At 27.2% G+C, this 20,049-nt stretch overlaps 2 protein-coding genes across 4 annotated transcripts; both read left to right on the forward strand.

The window, feature by feature from the left end:
• The first annotated feature begins 224 nt into the window (after positions 1 to 224).
• On the forward strand, positions 225 to 7,354 carry LOC135133460 (uncharacterized). 3 transcript variants are annotated; one of them, XM_064061862.1, is made up of 6 exons: positions 225 to 635; positions 6,155 to 6,367; positions 6,414 to 6,826; positions 6,882 to 6,989; positions 7,038 to 7,140; positions 7,189 to 7,354. In XM_064061862.1, the coding sequence occupies exons 1-6, from the start codon at positions 614 to 616 to the stop codon at positions 7,341 to 7,343; spliced, it is 1,014 nt and encodes a 337-aa protein (XP_063917932.1). In that variant the 5' UTR covers positions 225 to 613; the 3' UTR covers positions 7,344 to 7,354. The 3 variants fall into 3 exon arrangements, with proteins under 3 accessions (XP_063917932.1, XP_063917933.1, XP_063917934.1); XM_064061863.1 differs by having other exon boundaries at positions 6,158 to 6,367; XM_064061864.1 differs by having other exon boundaries at positions 6,252 to 6,367.
• Positions 7,355 to 13,669: 6,315 nt separating this feature from the next.
• LOC135133788 (alpha-tocopherol transfer protein-like) lies at positions 13,670 to 19,673 on the forward strand. Its single transcript, XM_064062308.1, has 5 exons — positions 13,670 to 13,878; positions 13,930 to 14,342; positions 14,395 to 14,505; positions 19,386 to 19,488; positions 19,540 to 19,673. Exons 1-5 carry the CDS (start codon positions 13,728 to 13,730, stop codon positions 19,653 to 19,655), a joined length of 894 nt encoding a protein of 297 aa, XP_063918378.1. The 5' UTR covers positions 13,670 to 13,727; the 3' UTR covers positions 19,656 to 19,673.
• The last annotated feature ends 376 nt before the right edge of the window (positions 19,674 to 20,049 follow it).

The following is a 20,049-nucleotide window of genomic DNA, read 5'->3' on the forward strand; positions in this document are numbered from 1 at the left end:
CGGACAGACGGACAGACGGACAGACAGACGGAAATGGGAGACCTATTTCTTCGTCTTCTAGGGGTCATGAAAGATCGAGAAAACGTAAAAGTAGAGAGTCGGCCGACGGACTTAATGTGACTCGATCTTGAAATGTGTGGCAATTAGTAACTTTTATGAAATAGAGATATATCTGTGTCCTTGTTATGCTCCGTCTTTTCGACAGCAGGTATTTTTTGCTTCCAGTATGGCGATCCTGTTACTGTCATTTGGCCGTCAATTGCCTTGGTGGTAACACGTCTTCCACGACTGTTTGCTGGTTACCGGTGACACTTTCTCGTTGAATAGGGCTGGAGTTACTTTGTGACTGGAATAATGTTCTTTCCGGTCCGTTAACTCAATAATTCTAGTACAGTCTGTCGTAACCTCAAATCGTAAACACATCAAACTTTCGTTGACAGATAGCGAAAATTACTAGCCTCGCGCTATCTTTGTTTAACACATAGGTTAGGTTCCTCTCTGTCGAATTCCGACCACAGGCAGTTTGCCGTACTTTCTAAAAGTAATAGTAGATCTAGTGACTTTAGACGGACTCGATTACAATACTTCCTTTGCTTACGCTCGGGAAGTAAAAATGTATAAACTTCACACGAAATGTAAGTAGAGGTCAAGTTTTTTGATTGGTGTAAACTTGATTTAGAAAAAAACATTACATATCCACCTGTTTGAATTATTGTAGTAAATTAGTTTATAAACATGTAAACAATATTCCATACGTGGTAATATGAAGTTGATCAGGATCATTCATAGTTAGGTATTATAACTGTATAGGTGCAATTAGCATTATAAATAAAAAACCGGTTTTTATATTCACAATTCGTTGACTGCATCATTTATTTTTCTAATCCTGAGTCAATAAGCCCGCGATACTCATTATCTCATTAACTATTACTATTAAACTTTGAAAAAAAGTCAAACAATAACAAAATTGCACGGTTATTTGAGACATCGAGGAGTGGGCGTTTTGTGACTCACCTTGTACATCGACACAAAGTGGAACTAATGGAAAATTTTCAGTTTCCTTGATTAAAACAGGACAGCATAATTTTACGGTCTTTTAAAAATATAACCCCTGCAGAATCAAAGTTTAGTTGAAATGTAAACTTCAACAGATCATTATCCACTCAAAAAACTAAATCAGTTCTCATAAAAATGAATAATGCATAGGCTTATTAGATAATGAATTTGCATTAACTTGAAGATAAATTGTTTCTAGTGCGTGTTATTCAGATAAATAAAAATATACTGAATAAGTGTAGTAGGTACAAGGCCAACCAAACTATTCACCAATTTAATATAATTTCGTGCGTACCTGACTATTATTTGCTGATTTTAACATTAAAGAAAAAAAGTAGGGACTACTTTGCATCTGTCTGTACAAATTTTTATTAGACGGATGATCTCCGAAACTACCAGACCGATTGTTGTCAATTTTGTATGTTTGTTAAATTTTACGATAGTAAATGTTATTTAAAATTTATAAAATAACGTACTCTATTAGTGGTTTATGAATCCGTGTTTAGTTTTTAGCTTATGCATCCTAATTTTCATTTTTTTAAATAATAAAATTGCTCAAATTTTCGATATTTTGGTATCGGGGTTTTTCAGTTGTTCGATATTTCAGTATTGGGATTTTTAATTTTTCGGTCCTTCATTTTCTAGATTCTTCGAATGGTTGATTTCCTTATTTTTAATTTATCGACTTATCACTTTCCCAATGTTTTAGTTTACGGATTTTTAGATTTCTCCGATATTTTGGGATTTTTCACTTCTTTGAATCATCAGTTTTTCTTCCATTTTTCAATTTTTCGATGTTTCAGATTTAGGATTTTTCAATATTTCGATTTTTAGACCTTTTCTTGTTGTTTTAGTTCTTCGATTTTTCAATTTTTCGATGTTTGATGTCGCAGTTTCTCGATTTTTCAGTTTTTTATTTTCCAATTTTTCTTAGATTTCTCAATTTTTCGATATTTTCGTTTTGGGATTTTTCAGTACTTCGACTCTTCGATTTTTTGATTTTTCGATTCTTCAATTCTTCTGTTATTTTAATTTATAATATTTCGAATTTTGAAATTATAGGTTTTTCAGTTTTTTCAGGTTTACGATTTCTCAAATTTTCGATTTTTCAACTTCGTGTTTTCGAATCTTCAGTTTTTCTTCGATTTTTCAATTTTTCGATTTCTTGTTGTTTTAATTCTTCGATTTTTCAATTTTTCGGTTTTAAATTTTAGATTTTTCAATTTCCCGATTTTTCAGTTTTTCGAATTTTTTTAGTTAAAGAATTTTCATTTTTTGAATCTTCAAATCTTCGATATTTTAATTTTTCCATTTTTCGAATATTTAAATTATAGTTTATTCAGATTTTCTCGATGTTAAATTTCCGATTTTTTAATTTTTCGATTTTTCAATTTCTCGGTTATTCAATTTTTCATATATTATTCAATTTTTCGATATTTTAGTTTGGCGATTTTTCAGTATTTCAATTCTTCGATTTTTTGATTTTTCGATTTTTCAGTTTTTCAATTTCTACATTTACCGATGATTTGGAATTTTTGAATTTTTCGAATTTTCATTGTTTTGTCGGTTTTTCCATTTTGCAATTTTTCAATATTTCCATTTCTCGACTTCTCGATTTTTCGGTTTCTGGTTATTTTACTTTTTCTATTTTTCAATTTTTCTTTAATTTTTCAGTATTTCGAATTTTCGATTTTCCGATCTCTCATTTTTCAATTATCCGATTTTTTAATTCTTCTGTATTTTAATTTTTCGATCTTTCGTATTTTTAAATTATAGATTTTTAATTTTTTTATCCTTTAACTCTTCGATAATTTAATTTCATAAATTATATACATATTTTTTGTTTATTCTCATTATAAAATGTTTGGATTTTTAATTGCACGATTTTAAAAATTTTGATTGTTCGATTTTTCAGCTTTTGATTTTTCAAATTTTCGATTTTTCGACTTCAAGTTTTCGAATTTTCGACTTCTCGATTTTCAGTCTTTCGATTTCTCAATTTACTGATGTTTTGGGATTTTCCAATTTTTCAATTTTTCGAGTCTTCAGTTTTTCTTCGATTTTTCCATTTTTCGATGTTTCAGTTTTGGGATTTTTCAATGTTTTGAATTCTCGACTTTTCGATTTCTCATTATTTTAATTTTTCGATTTTCAATTTTTCGATTTTTCAAGTTCTCGATTCTTCAATTTTTCATCTATTTTTCAATTTTTCGTAATTAAAGTTTTGCGATTTTTCAGTATTTCAAATCATCGATTTTTTGATTTTTTGATTTTTCGATTTTTCAGTTTTTCGATTTCTACATTTACCGATGATTTGGAATGTTTTAATTTTTTGAATCTTTATTTTTTCTTCGATTTTTTCAGTTTTGGGATTTTTCAATTTTTCGATTCTTCAATTTTTCGAGAACTGAAATTTTCAATTTTTCGATTTCTCGTTGTTTTAATTTTTCGATTTTTCAATTTTTCGGTTTTAAATTTTCTATTTTTCTATTTTTCTATTTTTGATATTTCAGTTCCTAGATTTTTCAATTTCCCGATTCTTCAATTTTTCTTAAATTTTTCAATTTGTCAGTCGATTTTCTGATTTTTCGATTTCTCACTTTTTACTTTTTCGATTCTTCAATTATGTATTTTAATTTTTCAGATTTTCGAATTTTTTTAGTTAAAGAATTTTCATTTTTTTTTATTCTTCAAATCCTCGATATTTTAATTTTTCAAATTTTCGAATTTTCGACTTCTCGATTTTCAGTTTTTCGATTTCCCGATGTTTTGCGATTTTCCAATTTTTCGAATCTTCAGTTTTTCTTCGATTTTTCCATTTTTCGATGTTTCAGTTTTGGGATCTTTAAATATTTCTATTTCTCGACTTTTCGATTTTTCGATTTCTCACTATTTTACTGTTTCGAATTTTCAATTTTTCGATTTTTGTTGTTACAATTTAATTTTTCGAATTTTAAATTTTTCGATTCTTATATTTTTCTTAAATTTTTCAGTTTTTCGACATTTTAGTTATTGGAGTTTTCAGTATTTCGAATTTTCAATTCTTATGTAAGTATTTTAATTTTTCAGTCTTTCGAATTTTTAAATTGTAGATTTTTCAATTTTTGATTTTTCAATTCTTCGATACTTTAATTTTTCAATTTCTCGAAGTTTCAAATTATAAATTTTTCACTTTTTTTCTCGATGATCAATTTTCGGTTTTTTAATGTTCCGATTTCAAAATTTTTGATTTTTCGATTTTCAGTTCTTCGGTTTTTAAATTTTTCGATTTTCCAAGTTTTCGAAGTGCCGATTTTTCAATTTTTTGATTTTCATTTCAGTTTTTTAATTTTTCAGTTTCTTGATTTTCGGTTGTGCGATTCTTCAATTTTCGGATTTTCCAATTTTTTCCATTTTGATTTTTCCAACATTTGGATGTTTCAATTTTTCAATTTTTCGATTTCCCACTTTTTCGTCATTTCCGATTTTTCGGTTTCTCGGTTTTTCGATTTTTTTAACATTTCGACGTTTTGATTTTTAAATATTAGATTTTTCAATTTTTCGATTTTTTAAAGTTTCCATTTATATTTTATATTTCAATGTTTCGAGTCTTCAATTTTTGTACATTTTAATTTTTCAGTTTTATGTACATTTTAGATTTTCTTTCTTCGATTTCGCGATTTCGGGGTTTCTGGGTTTCTCAATTTTTTGGTTTTCCAGTTTTCCAGTGCATCGATATTTCTGTTTTTCAGTTTTTCGTGTCTTCAAATTTTTTATTTTTCAGTTTATTGAATTTTTCAATTTTTCGATTTTTGCTATTTCAATTTCTCGATTTTTAAATTTGTCAATTCTTATGATTTTCTTAAATATTTCAGTTTTTCGACATTTTAGTTATTGAATTTTTCAATATTTCTCATTTTTCACTTTTTCGATTTTTCAATTCTTATGTATTTTAATTTTTCAATCTTTCGAAATTTTAAATTATAGATTTTTCAATTTTTGATTCTTCAATTCTTCGATACTTTAATTTTTCAATTTCTCGACGTTTGGATTTTTAAATATTAGATTTTTCAATTTTTCTTTTTTTTAAGTTTCCTTTATATTTTATATTTCAATCTTTCGATTCTTCAATTTTTGGATATTTTAATTTTTCAGTTCTATATATATTTTAGGTTTTTCTTTCTTCGATTTCACGATTTCTGGGTTTCTGGGTTTCTCAATTTTTCGATTTCTCAATTTTTTAATTTTCCAGTTTTTCAGTGCATCAATATTTCTGTTTTTCACTTTTTCGAGTCTTAATTAAAACTTCTTATTTTTCAGTTTATTGAATTTTCAATTTTTCGATTTTATGAATTTGTAATTCGATTTCTTGACATCCGATTTTCCCATTTTTTAAATTTTTGGATTTTTCGGTTTTCAGATACATATTTCAAAATTTCGATCTCTCAATTTTTTAGAATTTCACTTTTGGAAATTTTCCAATATCTGTATTTATTTATTAATAATAATATAGATTTATTGACTAACAAAATGATGCCTCGATTGCTCGATTTTTCGATTTCTCCCCTTTTCGGTTTTTAAAAGTTTTCGACTTTCCAGTTTTTGGATTCTTCATTCAATTTTTCGACTTTTTCATGTTCCAATTTTTCGATTCTCCAATATTTTGGATATTTTAATTATTCAATTGTTTTAGATTTTCGATTTCCCGATTTCCAAATTTTTTATCATTTCAATTTTGGAAATTTTTAAATTTTCGGAGATGTTACCATTTTTAATTTAACACCCACGGTTAATAAAAAATGTGTGCGAGTTACCTATGGAAACTTAAATTTGAAGAATATGACGACCTCTTCAAAAGCACAACAATTCTGAATCTTTAAGCTGTAATGAAAAAAATTATTATGGTTCATTCACTGCTATAAACGCACCAGCAATGAATTATTTCAGACAAAACGATCACCAATGTAGTCAACCTTGATTGGAATTATGCGTAACGCAACCTCCACCGAAAAGTTTATCATAACTAGAAAACATAAATGATGTAATCACGCACTCGAAACCCGTTTTACCTAATCAATACAAAATTTATTTAATGCGACTCCTAAAAGTCCCTTATTAGTAGTCGATCAGCAGTTCGCGTTATCTCGAAAACTTTACTCTTCCACTCCACAAGAAAAAAAAATGGCAAATGAGATAAACATATTTCACAACCCCAGCACCGCTCGGAGCTCAATTCTGCAAATATACGACAAAACAGAAGAATCTCTATCCGAAGAGGTGCAAAAGTTGAAAGACTGGATGAAAACCCAGCATCACCTCCCCGAAATGTTAGGTAAGCGGCCTCACCCCCGACTTCTAACACTAACACAAATTTTTAGACGACCACAGCGTGGAAAATTTTTTGATTTTGAACAAATTTCGGACCGAAAGGGCGAAAAAGGGGATCGATATGTATTACTCGTTCCGGAGTAAGCTGCCTGATTTCGCGGGAACAATGAACCCGACTTGTCCCAACATGAAGCAAGTGGCGGAGATGATGTACTACGTGCCGCTGCCAAAAATGACCAAGGAAATGTACAGGGTGATGATTTACAAGTCCCGAATTAAAGGCAAAATAGAACAGGTTGACCCCTACGACGTGTTTAGAATGTCGACTAACTTGGCAGAAATGAGATTAAAGCAGGATATCATGTTTGGTGAGGTGATTATTTTTGACATGGATGGGATGACTATACCGTTTTTGTCGAAACTGACGCCAGTTTATGCTGCCAAAACTATGACTGTTTATAAAGTAAGTACTTAAACTAAAAACCAACAAGACTGTGACAATGTTTTCTTTCTTGTAGGTGTATTCGCTTCCTCTGAAGCGTGTGTTCATTGTTAATACTGTCCCTTATGTCAGTACCCTAATGACAGTCATCAAGGCTTTCCTAAAACCTAAGATCTTCGAAAGGGTGAGAGACGTACTTGATAGTGAACAATTAACTTATTTTGAGATTTAGATTCATGTTTGCAAAGACACAAGCATCTTAAGGGAGCACCTTCCTTTAGAAATGTTACCAAGCGATTACGGTGGTACCGAAAAGTCAATCGAGCAGTTGCATGGTACTGATACCATTTTAGTTTACACTGTTGTTTGATTTGAATTTTTAGAATTAACGCAGCGTAGGTTTCGATCATATCAAGAACGTTTCGACCTACTGGACGAACTGAGGGTGAACGAGAGTCTCAGACCCTCCGAACTTGAAAAGGAAAACGACGAAATTTTAGGATTTCATGGAAATTTCAAAAAATTAGACATTGATTAATATTTGTTGAATTTATGGCAAAATTACTATGTTAACTACAACTGTAAAAATTCTGATATTTGTAGATTAAATAGAGTTCAGAAAATATCAAATTTCGTTCCATAGAATAGCTTCCTATTTATTAATTCCGGGCCTCTAGTGATTTATTTTATTCAAACTGTGACACAAGGTTGTACCTATAAATTCCAAGGTTTAATTATAAATTAACTACAAATTGTTTCGATTAATGTCACTAAAACCAGTCACTAATTTTGAGTCCCTGTAAAATTCCATTCTGATCCAAGTTTTTGTTCCTTGATCTTTTAAATTCAAAATTAATGACATTATTTCAAAATTTTATACCTAAACTTCATTTAACAAGAATGTGACAAATTCCAAAATGTGACAAGTCCACAAAAAGTTGATAATTTTTTTAGTTAAACCCGGTTTATCGGAAACTACTTGTTGCAAAACCAACCGGCTCATCGACAATTAAATAAATATTAGTTTTTACCACAATTGACTATATTTGCATGTAATTAACATGCATCCTTTGGTTAGCATAATTTTGGCTATGGTGAGGGGTTTGATTAAACCCAAAATTTTCTAATTTATGATTTTTCGACTTCGAGTTTCAATTTTTGGATTTCTCGATTTTTAGAAATTTACCGATGTTCCAGTTTTGGAATTTTTCAATTTTTCGATTCATAAATATTGCAGTTTTGGGATTTTTCAAAATTTCGATTCTTCAATTTTTCACTTTTTCGACGTTCTATTTTTTAAATTTTTGATTTTGCAATTTTTCGACCTTTAAACTTTGGATTTTTCAATTTTTCAATTTTTTCATGTTTCGATGTTTCGATTTTTCAACTTTCGACTTCTCAGGTATTCGATATTTTAGTTTTAGGATTTTGAGGTCTTTTAATTTTTCGATTTCTTCATTTTCCGATTATTTGTTCTAGTTTTACGACTTTTCAATTTTTCGACATTTCAACAATTTTTCACGTTTCTAAATTTTCGATTTTCTGATTTTTCGGTTTTTAATTTCTTCAATTTTTCAATTTTTTAAGTTTTTATTTTTTAATTGGTTGATTTCTTAAGTTTCCGATTTTTAGATTTTTAAATTTAAAGATGTTTCAGATGTTTTGGGATTTTTTAATTTTCCGATATTTCGCAACTTTTCGTTTTTAGGATTTTGTTTAGATTTTTAATTTTTTAATTTTTGACGTTTTCAATTTTTCGATTTGTCGATTTCTCTATTTTCCAGTTTTTTGATTTTTCAATGGTGCGATTTTATAAATTTACGATTTTTGGACTTCGAGTTTCGATTTTCCAAGTTCTCACTTTTTCAATTTTCCGATTTCTCAATTTAGCGATGTTTCAGTTTTGGAATTTTTCAATTTTTCGATTCTTAAAATTTCAGTTTTGGGATTTTTCAATATTTCGATTCTTCAATTAATCATTTTTTTTTCTTTACGTTTTTCAGATTTTTCGATTTCTCGAATTTTCAATTTTTGGATTTTTGGATTTTTAAATTTACGGATATTTCGGTTTTGGGATTTTTCAATTTTTCTATTCACCAATTTTTCTTGGATTTTTCAATTTTTCGATATTTCGACTTTCCGTTTTTGTGATTTTTCGATTTCTTAGATTTTTAACTTTTAGATTTTTCAGTTTTTCAATTTTTGACGTTTCTAAATTTTCGATTTCACGATTTTTCGATTTTTCAGTTTTTCAATTCACCGTTTTTTAAGTTTCGGATTTTTAGACTTTCGAGTTGTCGATTTTTCAATTTTAAGATTTTTATTTTTACGGAAATTTCACTTTTGTAATTTCTCAATTTTTCGGTTCTTCAATTTGTCTTCGACTTTTCAATTTTTCGATGTTAAACTTTTCGTGTCTATGATTCCTCAATTTTTTTAGATTTTTAAATTTTAGATTTTTCGACTTCCCAATTTCTCCATTAATAGTTTTTTTGGTTTTCCAATTTTTCGACTTTTCAATCCCTCAGTTTTTAAATTCTTTAATTATTCGATTTTTCGGTTTTTCGATTTTTTAATTTATGATTTTTCGACTTCGAGTTTCAATTTTTGGATTTCTCGATTTTTAGAAATTTACCGATGTTCCAGTTTTGGAATTTTTCAATTTTTCGATTCTAAATATTGCAGTTTTGGGATTTTTCAAAATTTCGATTCTTCAATTTTTCACTTTTTCGACGTTCTTCTATTTTTAAAATGTTTGATTTTGCAATGTTTCGACCTTTAAACTTTGGATTTTTCAATTTTTCAATTTTTTCATGTTTCGATGTTTCGATTTTTCAACTTTCGACTTCTCAGGTATTCGATATTTCAGTTTTAGGATTTTGAGGTCTTTTAATTTTTCGATTTCTTCATTTTCCGATTATTTGTTCTAGTTTTACGACTTTTCAATGTTTCGACATTTCAACAATTTTTCACGTTTCTAAATTTTCGATTTTCTGATTTTTCGGTTTTTAATTTCTTCAATTTTTCAATTTTTTGGGTTTTTATTTTTTAATTGGTCGATTTCTTAAGTTTGCGACTTTTAGATTTTTAAATTTAAAAATGTTTCAGTTTTGGAATTTTTTAATTTTTCTATTCTTCGATTCTTTAATTTTCCGATATTTCTCAACTTTTCGTTTTTAGGATTTTGTTTAGATTTTTAATTTTTCAATTTTTGAAGTCTTCAATTTTTCGATTTATCAGTTTTTCTATTTCCCAGTTTTTTGATTTTTCAATGTTTCGATTTTATAAATTTACGATTTTTGGACTTCGAGTTTCAACTTTCCAAGTTCTCACTTTTTCAATTTTCCGATTTCTCAATTTAGCCATGTTTCAGTTTTGGAATTTTTCAATTTTTCGATTCTTAAAATTTCAGTTTTGGGATTTTTCAATATCTCGATTCTTCAATTAATCATTTTTTCAACTTTAATACGTTTTTCAGATTTTTCGATTTCTCGAATTTTTAAATTTTTGATTTTTCAATTTTTAGATTTTTAAATTTTTAAATTTACGGATATTCACCAATTTTTCTTGGATTTTTCAATTTTTCGATATTTTGACTTTCCGTTTTTATGATTTTCCGATTTCTTAGATTTTTAACTTTTAGATTTTTCAATTTTTCATTTTTTAACGTTTTTAAATTTAGGATTTTCCGACTTCAACTTCCAACTTTTCGATTTCTCGATTTTTCAGTTTTTGGATTTCTCAATTTTTCGATTTTTGAGTTTTACGATTTCGATTCTTAAATATTTCTGTTTTGACATTTTTCAATACTTCGATTTTCAATTTTCACTTTTCTAATTTTTCAATTTCTCGAATTTTCGTTTTTTGATTTCTCAATTTTCCAATGTTTTAGGTTTACGACTTTTCAGTTTTTCAATTCTTAAAGTCTTCGATTTTTCAGGTTTTTTTTTTCAATTTTTCAATTTTTATATTTTTAAGTTTTGAAATTTTTCAATTTTTGTTCGATTTTTCAATTTTTCGATATTTAGACTTTTCGTCTTTATGATTTTGAAATTTTTTAGATTTTGAAATTTTAGATCTTTCAGTTTTTTAATTTTTAAGGTTTTTAAATTTTCAGTTTTTCGATTTCCCAATTCCTCGATTTCTCGATTTTTCAGTTTTTTGGTTTCTCAATTTTCTGACTTTTGAGTTTTACGATTTCGATTCTTAAATAAGAATTTCAGTTATGACATTTTTCAATATTTCGATTTTAAATTTTCGCTTTCCTAATTTTTCGATTTCTCGAATTTTCGTTTTTCGATTTCTTAATTTTCCGAAGTTTTAGGTTTACGACTTTTTAATTTTTCGACTTATCAGCTTTTCAATTCTTGGTCTTCAATTTTTCAGGTTTTTTTCAATTTTTCGATTTTTTAAGTCTCCGATTTTTCGACATTCGAGTTGTCAACTTTTCAATTTTTCAATTTTTATATTTTTGAGTTTACAGTTGTTTCAGTTTTGGAATTTTTCAATTTTTCTTCGATTTTTCAATTTTTCGATATTTAGACTTTTCGTCTTTATGATTTTTTAAATTTTGAAATTTTAGATTTTTCAATTTTTCAATTTTTAAGGTTTTTAAATTTTCAATTTTTCGATTTGCCAATTCTTTGATTTTTTGATTTTTCAGTTTTTTAATTCTTCAATTTTTCGATTCTTAAATATTTTAGTTTTGGAATTTTTCAAAATTTCGTTTGTTCGATTTTTCAATTTTTCGACTTTTCGTTTTTCTGATTTTTCGATTTCTCGAATTTTTTAATTTTTTATTTTTCAATTTTTCGATGTTTATACTTTAGATTTTTCAATTCTTCAATTTTTCAATTTTTTGACGTTTCGATTTTTCAGTTCTTCGTATTTCCGTTTTAGGATTTTGGTGTTTTTCAATTTTTTACTCTTTCAGTTTTTCTGTTACTCAATTTTTCGATGTTTCAGTATCGGGATTTTTCAATTATTTTTAATAATTTTTTTAATTTTTTATTTTTCAATTTATTCGATTTTTATACTTTAGATTTTTCAATTCTTCAATTTTTTCGATTTTTAGATTCTTCAAATTTTCGATTTCTCGATTTTTTCATTTGGTTTCTTAATTTTCCGATGCTTCAGTTATTTACGACTTTTCCATTTTTCGACATTTCAATTTTTCAATTTTTGACGTTTCTAAATTTCCGTTTTCTCAACCTCCAATTTCCCGATTGTCTTTTGATTTTTCCTAATTCTCGATTTTTTAAATTTCCATTTTATCGACTTCCGATTTGTCGATTTTTCGATTTTTCAATTTTTAAATTTTTAAATTGTTACGCATCAGTTTTGGGATTTTTCAATTTTTCTATTCATTTTTTCTTCCATGATTGGTTTTTTCATTTATCGACCTTCCGACTTCTCGATTTTTCGATTCTTCAATTTTTCGGTTTTTCAACTTTTCAATTTCTCGGTTTTACAGTTTTTCGATTTCTCAATTTACCCATGTTTCAGGTTTGGGATTTTTTCAATATTTGAATTCTGCAATTTGTAGATATTTTAATTTCGCAATTTTTTAAATTTTTGATTTTCTGAATCATGAATATTAATCTTCCGATTTTTCGACTTCTAAGTTTAGATTTTTCGGTTTTTTAATTTTTTGATTTTAAAAATTTACAGTAGTTCGATTTTTCAATTTACCGATTTTTTTATTTTAAATTTTTCAATTTTTAACTTTTCGATTTGTCGAGTTTCTTTCTCTTCAATTTTTCGTTATTTCAGTTTTGGGATTCTTTAATATTTCGATTCTTCAATTTGTAGATATGTATTTTAATTTTTCGATGTTTAAAATTTTAGATTTTCCGATTCTTGAATATGTATTTATTTCTAGTTTTCAATTTTTCGAATTTTTAAATTTTAGATTTTTCTGTTTTTTAATGTTTCGATTTCTCGATCTTTAGATTCTACGTAGTTTTATACACTTCTATTTTTCAATTTTTCGATTTTCTTTTTCATTTACTGACTTTCTTACTTCAAATTTTTGAATTTTTCAACTATGTATCAACTTTTCGATTTTCCGAATTTTCGGCTTTGCGGTTTTTGAATTTTAGACTTTTCAATTTTTCGATTTTCTGATGTTTGGATTTTTCGATTCTTCGATTTTTTAATATCTTAATTTTTCAATTTTTTAAATATTAAACTTTTCATTTTCTCGAGTTCTCGATTTTTCGAATTTTCAGTTCTTCAATATTTCTATTTTTCAATTTTAAAACTTGTGATTTTTAAATTATTTATTGTTCAATTTCTTGATTTTTTAAGTTTCACATATTTAGATTTTTCAATTTTTCGATTTTACGATTTTTTTATTCGATTTCTTGACATTTCAGTTTTTCGATTTTTAAAATTTCTTGAACTTCTGAATTTTTAGGTTTATCTATTTTTCTCATCATCTCAACTTCAGGAGTTTTTCACTTTCATAGATTTTTCGATTTTCCGATATTTTAATTTTTCGAATTTTTGATGTTTCGGTTATTCAGTTATATACAACCAGTCAGTAATTTTGATTCCCTGTAAAATTCCATTCTAAGCCAAGTTTTTGTCCCTTGATCTTTTAAATTCAAAATTAATGACATTATTTCAAAATTTTATACCTAAACTTCATTTAACAAGAATGTGACAAATTCCAAAATGTGACAAGTCCACAAAAAGTTGATAATTTATTTTGGTTAAGTCCGGTTTATCGGAAACTATTTTTTGCAAAACCAACCGGTTCATCGACAATTAAATAAATATTAATTTTTAGCAAAATTGACTATATTTGCATACATAACCCCTACCACCGGAATAAATTACCATACGTGGAAGAAATGATCATTGATATTTCAAACTAGTTTAGTTAAAATTGCAAAACCTGAGTGATTTCAATTAAAAAATGGAAAAACGATCGCTTTTACTTCACTATGGAAACGATATTCTTGAGTCAGTGGCCCGACTTTACCAAAAAACTGAAGAATCGCTAGCCCAGGACGTGCAAATTTTAAAAAGCTGGATGGAGTCGCAACCTCATCTTCCAGAAGTTCTAGGTAAAACGAGAACTAGTTAATGTTTACAGTACGTGTTGATGAATTTTCCAGATGACAAAAGTCTGCAAAATTTTTTCCTCCTTAACAAGTGCAAAATGGACAAGACGAAGCGCAAAATCGACATGTACTACACCCTGCGAAGTCAACTGCCTGATATTTTCGAAAATGTAAATCCCAAATGTTCCAACTTAAAAGAGATTTTAAAAATATTCTACTTACTGCCGTTGCCACAAATGACCCCGGAGATGTGCAGAGTGTTTGTCCTCAAGTGTCGGAATAAAGACATGTTGCATAAATTGTCGCCTTACGACGTTGTAAAAATGGCCAATAACTTGCAGGAGTTGCGGTTAAAAGAAGATGTGATGGTTGGAGATATTGGGATTGTTGATATGGAAGGGATCAATATGAGGACTATATTAAAAGTGACTCCTCTTTTCATGGTCAAAGCTGTAAGGTTTTATAAAGTATGTTTGTAAATGTCGGAAATGCAATGATTTATTGTCGTAATGGTTGCAGGAAGTGTATTCGATTCCACTGAAAGGTGTCTATGTGATTAACACGCATCCTTTAGTTAGCATAATTTTGGCTATGGTGAGGGGTTTGATTAAACCCAAAATTTTCCAGAGGGTGAGTTTAAGTAGAGAGCTGATAATATGCAATCTGCGTATACCGCATTTTTGATATGTATGTATTTTGTCTGCTGAACGACTTCATCTCCAAATTTTACATTAGGACATGTATATTTAAATCTTATAAAATATATCCACATTTTTGGAAAAAAAATCAAAATTGTAGATATATAACAATTCATTGATTTCTGAATTTTCCGAATTTTCACTTTTTCGACTTCTCCATTTTTCAATTTTTCAGATTTTCAATTCTTCAATTTTTCAGTGTTTAGATAATTTTTAAATTTACGAATGTTTCAGTTTTGGAATTTTTCATTTTTTCGATTCATAAATATTGCAATTTCGAAATTTTTCAATATTTCGATTCTTCAATCTTTCAGTTTTACGACGTTTTGTTTTTCTGATTTTTCGATTTTGGACTTTGGATTTTTCAATTTTTTGATGTTTCGATTTCTCGATTTTTCAACTTTCGATTTCTCAATTCGTTTTGGATTTTGCAGTTTTTAATTCTTTTCAATTTTTGCTCTTACTCAATTTTTCGATGTTTCAGTGTCGGGGTTTTTCAATTTTTAGATATTTGAATTCGATTTCTCGATTTTTCCTTTTTTGATTTCTCAATTTTCCGATGTTTTAGTTTTACGACTTTTCAATTTTTCAACATTTCAACAATTTTTCACGTTTCTAAATTTTCGATTTCCCGATGTTTCGATTTTTCGGTTTTTCATTCCTTCACTGTTTCGATTTTTTAAATTTCCGATTTTTCGACTTCCGACTTGTCGATTTTTCGCTTTTCAGTTTTTCAATTTTCAGATTTTTAAATTTACGAACGTTTCAGTTTTTGAATTTTTCATTGTTTCTTCGATTTTTCGATTTCCCAATTTCTCGATTAATCGTTTTTTTTTGGCTTTTCAAATTTTGGATTTCTCAATTTTTCGATTTCCCAGGTTTTTGAATTTCCAATTTTTCGATTTTTTAAATTTGCGATTTTTCAACTTCGAGTTTCGATTTTCCGATTTCTCAGTTTTTCAATTTTTCAATTTCTCAATTTATCGATGTTTCAGTTTGGGAATTTTTCAGTTTTTCGATTCTTAAATATTTCAGTTTCGGGATTTTTCAATATTTCGATTCTTCAATTTTTCGACTTTTCCTTTTTCAGATTTTTCAATTTCTCGAGTTTTTAAATTTTTGATTTTTCAATTTTCCGATTTTTAAATTTTAAATTATTCAATTTTTCAATTTTTCACTTTGTTAAATTTTCGATTTCTCAATTCTTCGATACTTCAGTTTTAGGATTTTCCAGTTTTTTTTAATTCTTTGCTTTTTTGACTTTTCAATTTTCAATTTTTCTCTTACTCAATTTTTGCATGTTTCAGTGTCGGGATTTTTCAATTTCTAGATTCTTCAAATTTTTTATTTCTCAATTTTTTCGTTTTTCGATTTCTCAATTTTTCAGTTTTTCGATTTTCCAATTTTTGGTTTCTCAACTTTTCAATTTTTAAAATTTCATGATCTTTCGATTTACGGTTTTTTTTCTAGTTTAAAATTTTTGATTTTCTCAATGTTTGACTTTTTCGATTTTCTGATTTTTCAATTTTTCATTTCCTCGATTTTTCGATTTTTGAAGCTTTTATTTTTCAATTTTTCTATTTTTTAAGTTTCCGATTTTTCAACTTCCAAGTTGTCGATTTTTCAATTATTCAATGTTTTGATTTTGAAATTCACGGATGTCAGTTTTTGAATTTTTCAATATTTCTTCGATTTTTCCATATTTCGACCTCTCGTCTTTATGATTTTTCGATTTTTTAGATTTTTAATTTTAACATTTTTCAATTTTTTAATTCCTCGATTAATCCCTTTTTGGTTTTTCAATTTTTCGATTTCTCGATTTTTCAGCTTTTTGATTTTTCAATTTTTCGATCTTTTAAATTTACGATTATTCAACTTCGAATTTCGACTTTTCGATTTCTCGATTTTTCAGATTTTCGACTTTTCGTTTCTCTGATTTTTCGACTTGTCGAATTTTTTTTTATTTTAAAATATTTATAATTTTTTGTTTTCATTTTTTCAATGTTTGATTTTCGATTGTTCGAGTTTTCGACTTGTGGTTTTTTAAAATTTAGTTTTCTTCAATTTTTCTTTGTTTCAGTTTTAGAATTTCAGATTTTCCAATACTTAAATATTTCTATTTTTCAATTTTTCAAACTTTCAAATTTCAGGTTTTTCTATCGATTTTTCGACTTCTTATATTTTTCTATTTTTCAATTTTCGATTTTTCTATTTACCGATTTTTTTTAATTTTAAATTTTTCAATTGTTACTTACCTTTGTGATTTTTAAAACTTGGATTTTTCAATTTTTCGATTCTCTGAAATTTCGATTTCTCCATTCTTCAATTTTTCGATATTTCAGTTTTGGGATTTTTCAGTATTTCGATTCTTCTATTTGTAGACATTTTAATTTTTCAATTTTTAGAATTCTAGATTTTTTGATTTTTGAATATTTCTATTTTCCAGTTTTTCAAATTTTTAAAATTTAATTTTTTACATTTTTGTTGTTTCGATTTTTCGACTTCTGGGTTTTAGATTTTTCGATTTTTCAGTTTTTCGATTTTAAAATTTTTTGAGTTTTCAGATTGTCGAGTTTTCAATTTTTCGATTAACGGATTTTTTTAATTTTAAATTTTTCAATTTTTGAGTTTTTGGCTTTGCGGTTTTTACATTTTAGATTTTTCAATTTTTCGATTTGCTGACGTTTAGATTTTTCGATTTTAATATTTCAGTTTTTTAAATGTTAGATTTTCCGATTTCTCGATTTCTCAATTTTTCGATTTTTTAATTTACGATTTTACGACTTCGAGTTTCGACTTTTTGATTTCTCGACTTTTTAGTTTTTGAATTTCTCAATTTGCCGATGTTCCAGTTTTAGGATATTTCAATTTTTCGATTGTGAAGAACTCTAATGTTGAAATTTTTGAATATTTCGGTTCTGGAATTTTTCGACTTTTCGTTTTTCTGATTTTTGGGTTTACCTCGAATGTTTAAATTTTTGATTTTTCAATTTTTCGATTTTTAAATTTTGGATTTTTCAATTGTTCATTTTTTTTATTTATTTATATTATTAAATTTTAGGTTTTTAAAGTTACGAGTGCTTCAGTTTTTTTGATTTTTCTTCGGTTAACCATTTTTTTGGTTTTTCGACTTTTCAGTTTTTCCATCCTTCAGTTTTCGATTTTTCAGGTTTTTATTTTTCAATTTTTCGGTTTTTTAAATTTCCGATTTTCAGTCGATTTTTTGATTTTTCAATTTTTAGATTTCTAAATTTACGGATGTTTCAATTTTGGGATATTTCTTCGTAGAATCGTTTTTTTTTTGGTTTTTCGACTTTCCGATTTCGTGATTCAATGCTTCAATTTTTCGATTTTTTAGGTTTTTGATTTTTCAGTTTTTCGATTTTTTAAATTTTAGGTTTTTCGACTTCGAGTTTTCGGCTTTTCGATTTCTCTATTTACCGATGTTTCAGTTTTGGAATTTTTCAATATTTTGATTCTTCAATTTGTCGATTTTTTAAAAATTGAGATATTCCGATTCATGAATAATTCCATTTTTAATTTTGTGATTTCTCGATCTTTCGATTTTTCGACTCCTTATATACATTTTTAGATTTTTCAATTTTTTGATTTCAAAATATTTATAATTTTTCGATTTTCCAGTTCTTAGTTTTTCAGTTCTTCAATTTTTGGAACTTTATGAGTTTCGATTTTTCGAATTTTCGGCTTGTGATTTTTAAAACTTAGATTTCTTTAATTGTTCATTATTGTAGTTTGGGATTTTTCAATACATATTTCGATCCTTCAATTTGTAGATATCTTAACTTCCAAATTTTAAATTTTTCTTTTTTTTTCTCGATCTTTCGATTTTTTGACTTTTTATATTTTTCTATTTTTCTTTTTTCGGTTTTTAAATTTTAGGGTTTTCCAGTTTTTAGACTTTTTAATTTTTCGATATTTCAGTTTCGGAATTTTTCAGAATTTCGATTCTTCAATTTTTCTATTCTTCAATTTGTAGATATTTTAATTTTTCAATTTTTAAAATTTTAGATTTTCCGATTCTTGTATATTTCTATTTTTCAAATTTTGTTTGTTTTTAAATTTTTGATTTCTGTTGTTTCGATGTCTCGATCTGCGGATTTTTCGACTTCTCGGTTTTAGATTTTTCGATTTTTCAAGTCTGCGGGTTTAAAATTTTTCGATTTTTCGAGTTTTCGGCTTTATCGTTTTTAAATGTTCGATTTTCTGATATTTCGATTCTCGATTCTTCAATTTTTCAATTTTTTAAGTATTACATTTTTCAATTTTTCGATTTCACGACTTTTTGATACGGTCTCAGTTTTTCGATTTATTTTTAAATTTCGACTTTCTGATTTTTAGGTTTGTGGATTTTGCAAGATTTCAATTTTTCAATTTTTCATCATTTCAATTTTGGGAGTTTTTCACTTTCTAGATTTTTTAATTTTTCGATTTTTCAATGTTTCGACTCCATCTCTCGATATTTTTATTTTTCAAGTTTTTGAATTTTTTAATTTTTGGACTTTTCAGTTTCCAATTTTCCGATTTTTTTGGATTTTTCAATTTTTCGATTTACCAAATTTTTCGTTTCTTTTTTAATAATTTTTTTTAAATCTACTGTTGATTGAGAAAGAACTTTTTCTTCCGACAAAATGTTACCGACAGATAGAAGACAGCATTTTATAATAAAAATTTTGGAAAAACATCTAATTGGTAATTATAACAGCAAAAAAAATGCATCTATTTTTGCATATAAATCCTATTTAGTTATAAGTTTAAAAAAATTACTTACGTTAATTTAAGTATGTATTTTAGATTCATATTTGCAAAGATGCAAGTATCATAAAAGAAAAACTGCCCTTAGAAATTTTACCCGAAAATTACGGTGGCAACGAAAAATCGCTCGAAGAATTATTAGGTAATTTTCTACGTTTTATTTAACGTTGTTAATAAAAACACTGATTTTTAGATTTATGGAAGCTTAAATTTGAGGAATATGACGACCTCTTCAATAGACTGGACAAACTGCGAGTAAACGAAAATCTGAGGCCTTCACAAGACCAAATTTCCGAAGCTTCAAGATGATAAAACGCGAAGTGAAAAAATTTATCATTGATTCAAGCATGTAATACATAATTAGCACTCAATTAGAATGTAATATTGTAAGTACTTAATCAACAAAAATGTTTAACTTAGCTCAACATTAAAAACCTTTCATCTGGACTTCGTCGCAGCCTTATAATTTAAAAAACACGCTAAATTACCTTGTCCATCAGAAAAATTTCCCACAACACTTGTTCTTAAACCACTCTCACCATTTCCACAAAACACCAGGGATTTTCTATTTTCTTGCAGACAAGCCGACGGGGATTCGATTTAAAAGTTGCCGTAACTTCTTTAAAGCTCTCGGATTGTTGTACCGCAACTCGATTAGGTGAAACTGCAGCCATTCTGGCAAAATTCCGTCGCTAATAAATCT

Source organism: Zophobas morio, unplaced genomic scaffold, assembly GCF_036711695.1.
Source record: "Zophobas morio isolate AGI-343-1 ecotype UQ-CSIRO unplaced genomic scaffold, CSIRO_AGI_Zmor_V1 ptg000022l, whole genome shotgun sequence".
NCBI classification, from domain to species: domain Eukaryota; kingdom Metazoa; phylum Arthropoda; class Insecta; order Coleoptera; family Tenebrionidae; genus Zophobas; species Zophobas morio.

What these genes read in the sequence shown, in the direction of transcription:
- LOC135133788 (XM_064062308.1), top strand. Translation starts at nt 13,728, where the DNA reads ATGGAAAAACGATCGCTTTTACTTCACTATGGAAACGATATTCTTGAG. An exon ending in AACCCAAAATTTTCCAGAGG is followed by an intron (nt 14,506 to 19,385) that starts GTGAGTTTAAGT and finishes TATGTATTTTAG; the next exon opens with ATTCATATTTGCAAAGATGC. An exon ending in ATCGCTCGAAGAATTATTAG is followed by an intron (nt 19,489 to 19,539) that starts GTAATTTTCTAC and finishes ACTGATTTTTAG; the next exon opens with ATTTATGGAAGCTTAAATTT.
- LOC135133460 (XM_064061862.1), top strand. Translation starts at nt 614, where the DNA reads ATGTATAAACTTCACACGAAAT. An exon ending in TCACCTCCCCGAAATGTTAG is followed by an intron (nt 6,368 to 6,413) that starts GTAAGCGGCCTC and finishes ACAAATTTTTAG; the next exon opens with ACGACCACAGCGTGGAAAAT. An exon ending in AACCTAAGATCTTCGAAAGG is followed by an intron (nt 6,990 to 7,037) that starts GTGAGAGACGTA and finishes TTTGAGATTTAG; the next exon opens with ATTCATGTTTGCAAAGACAC.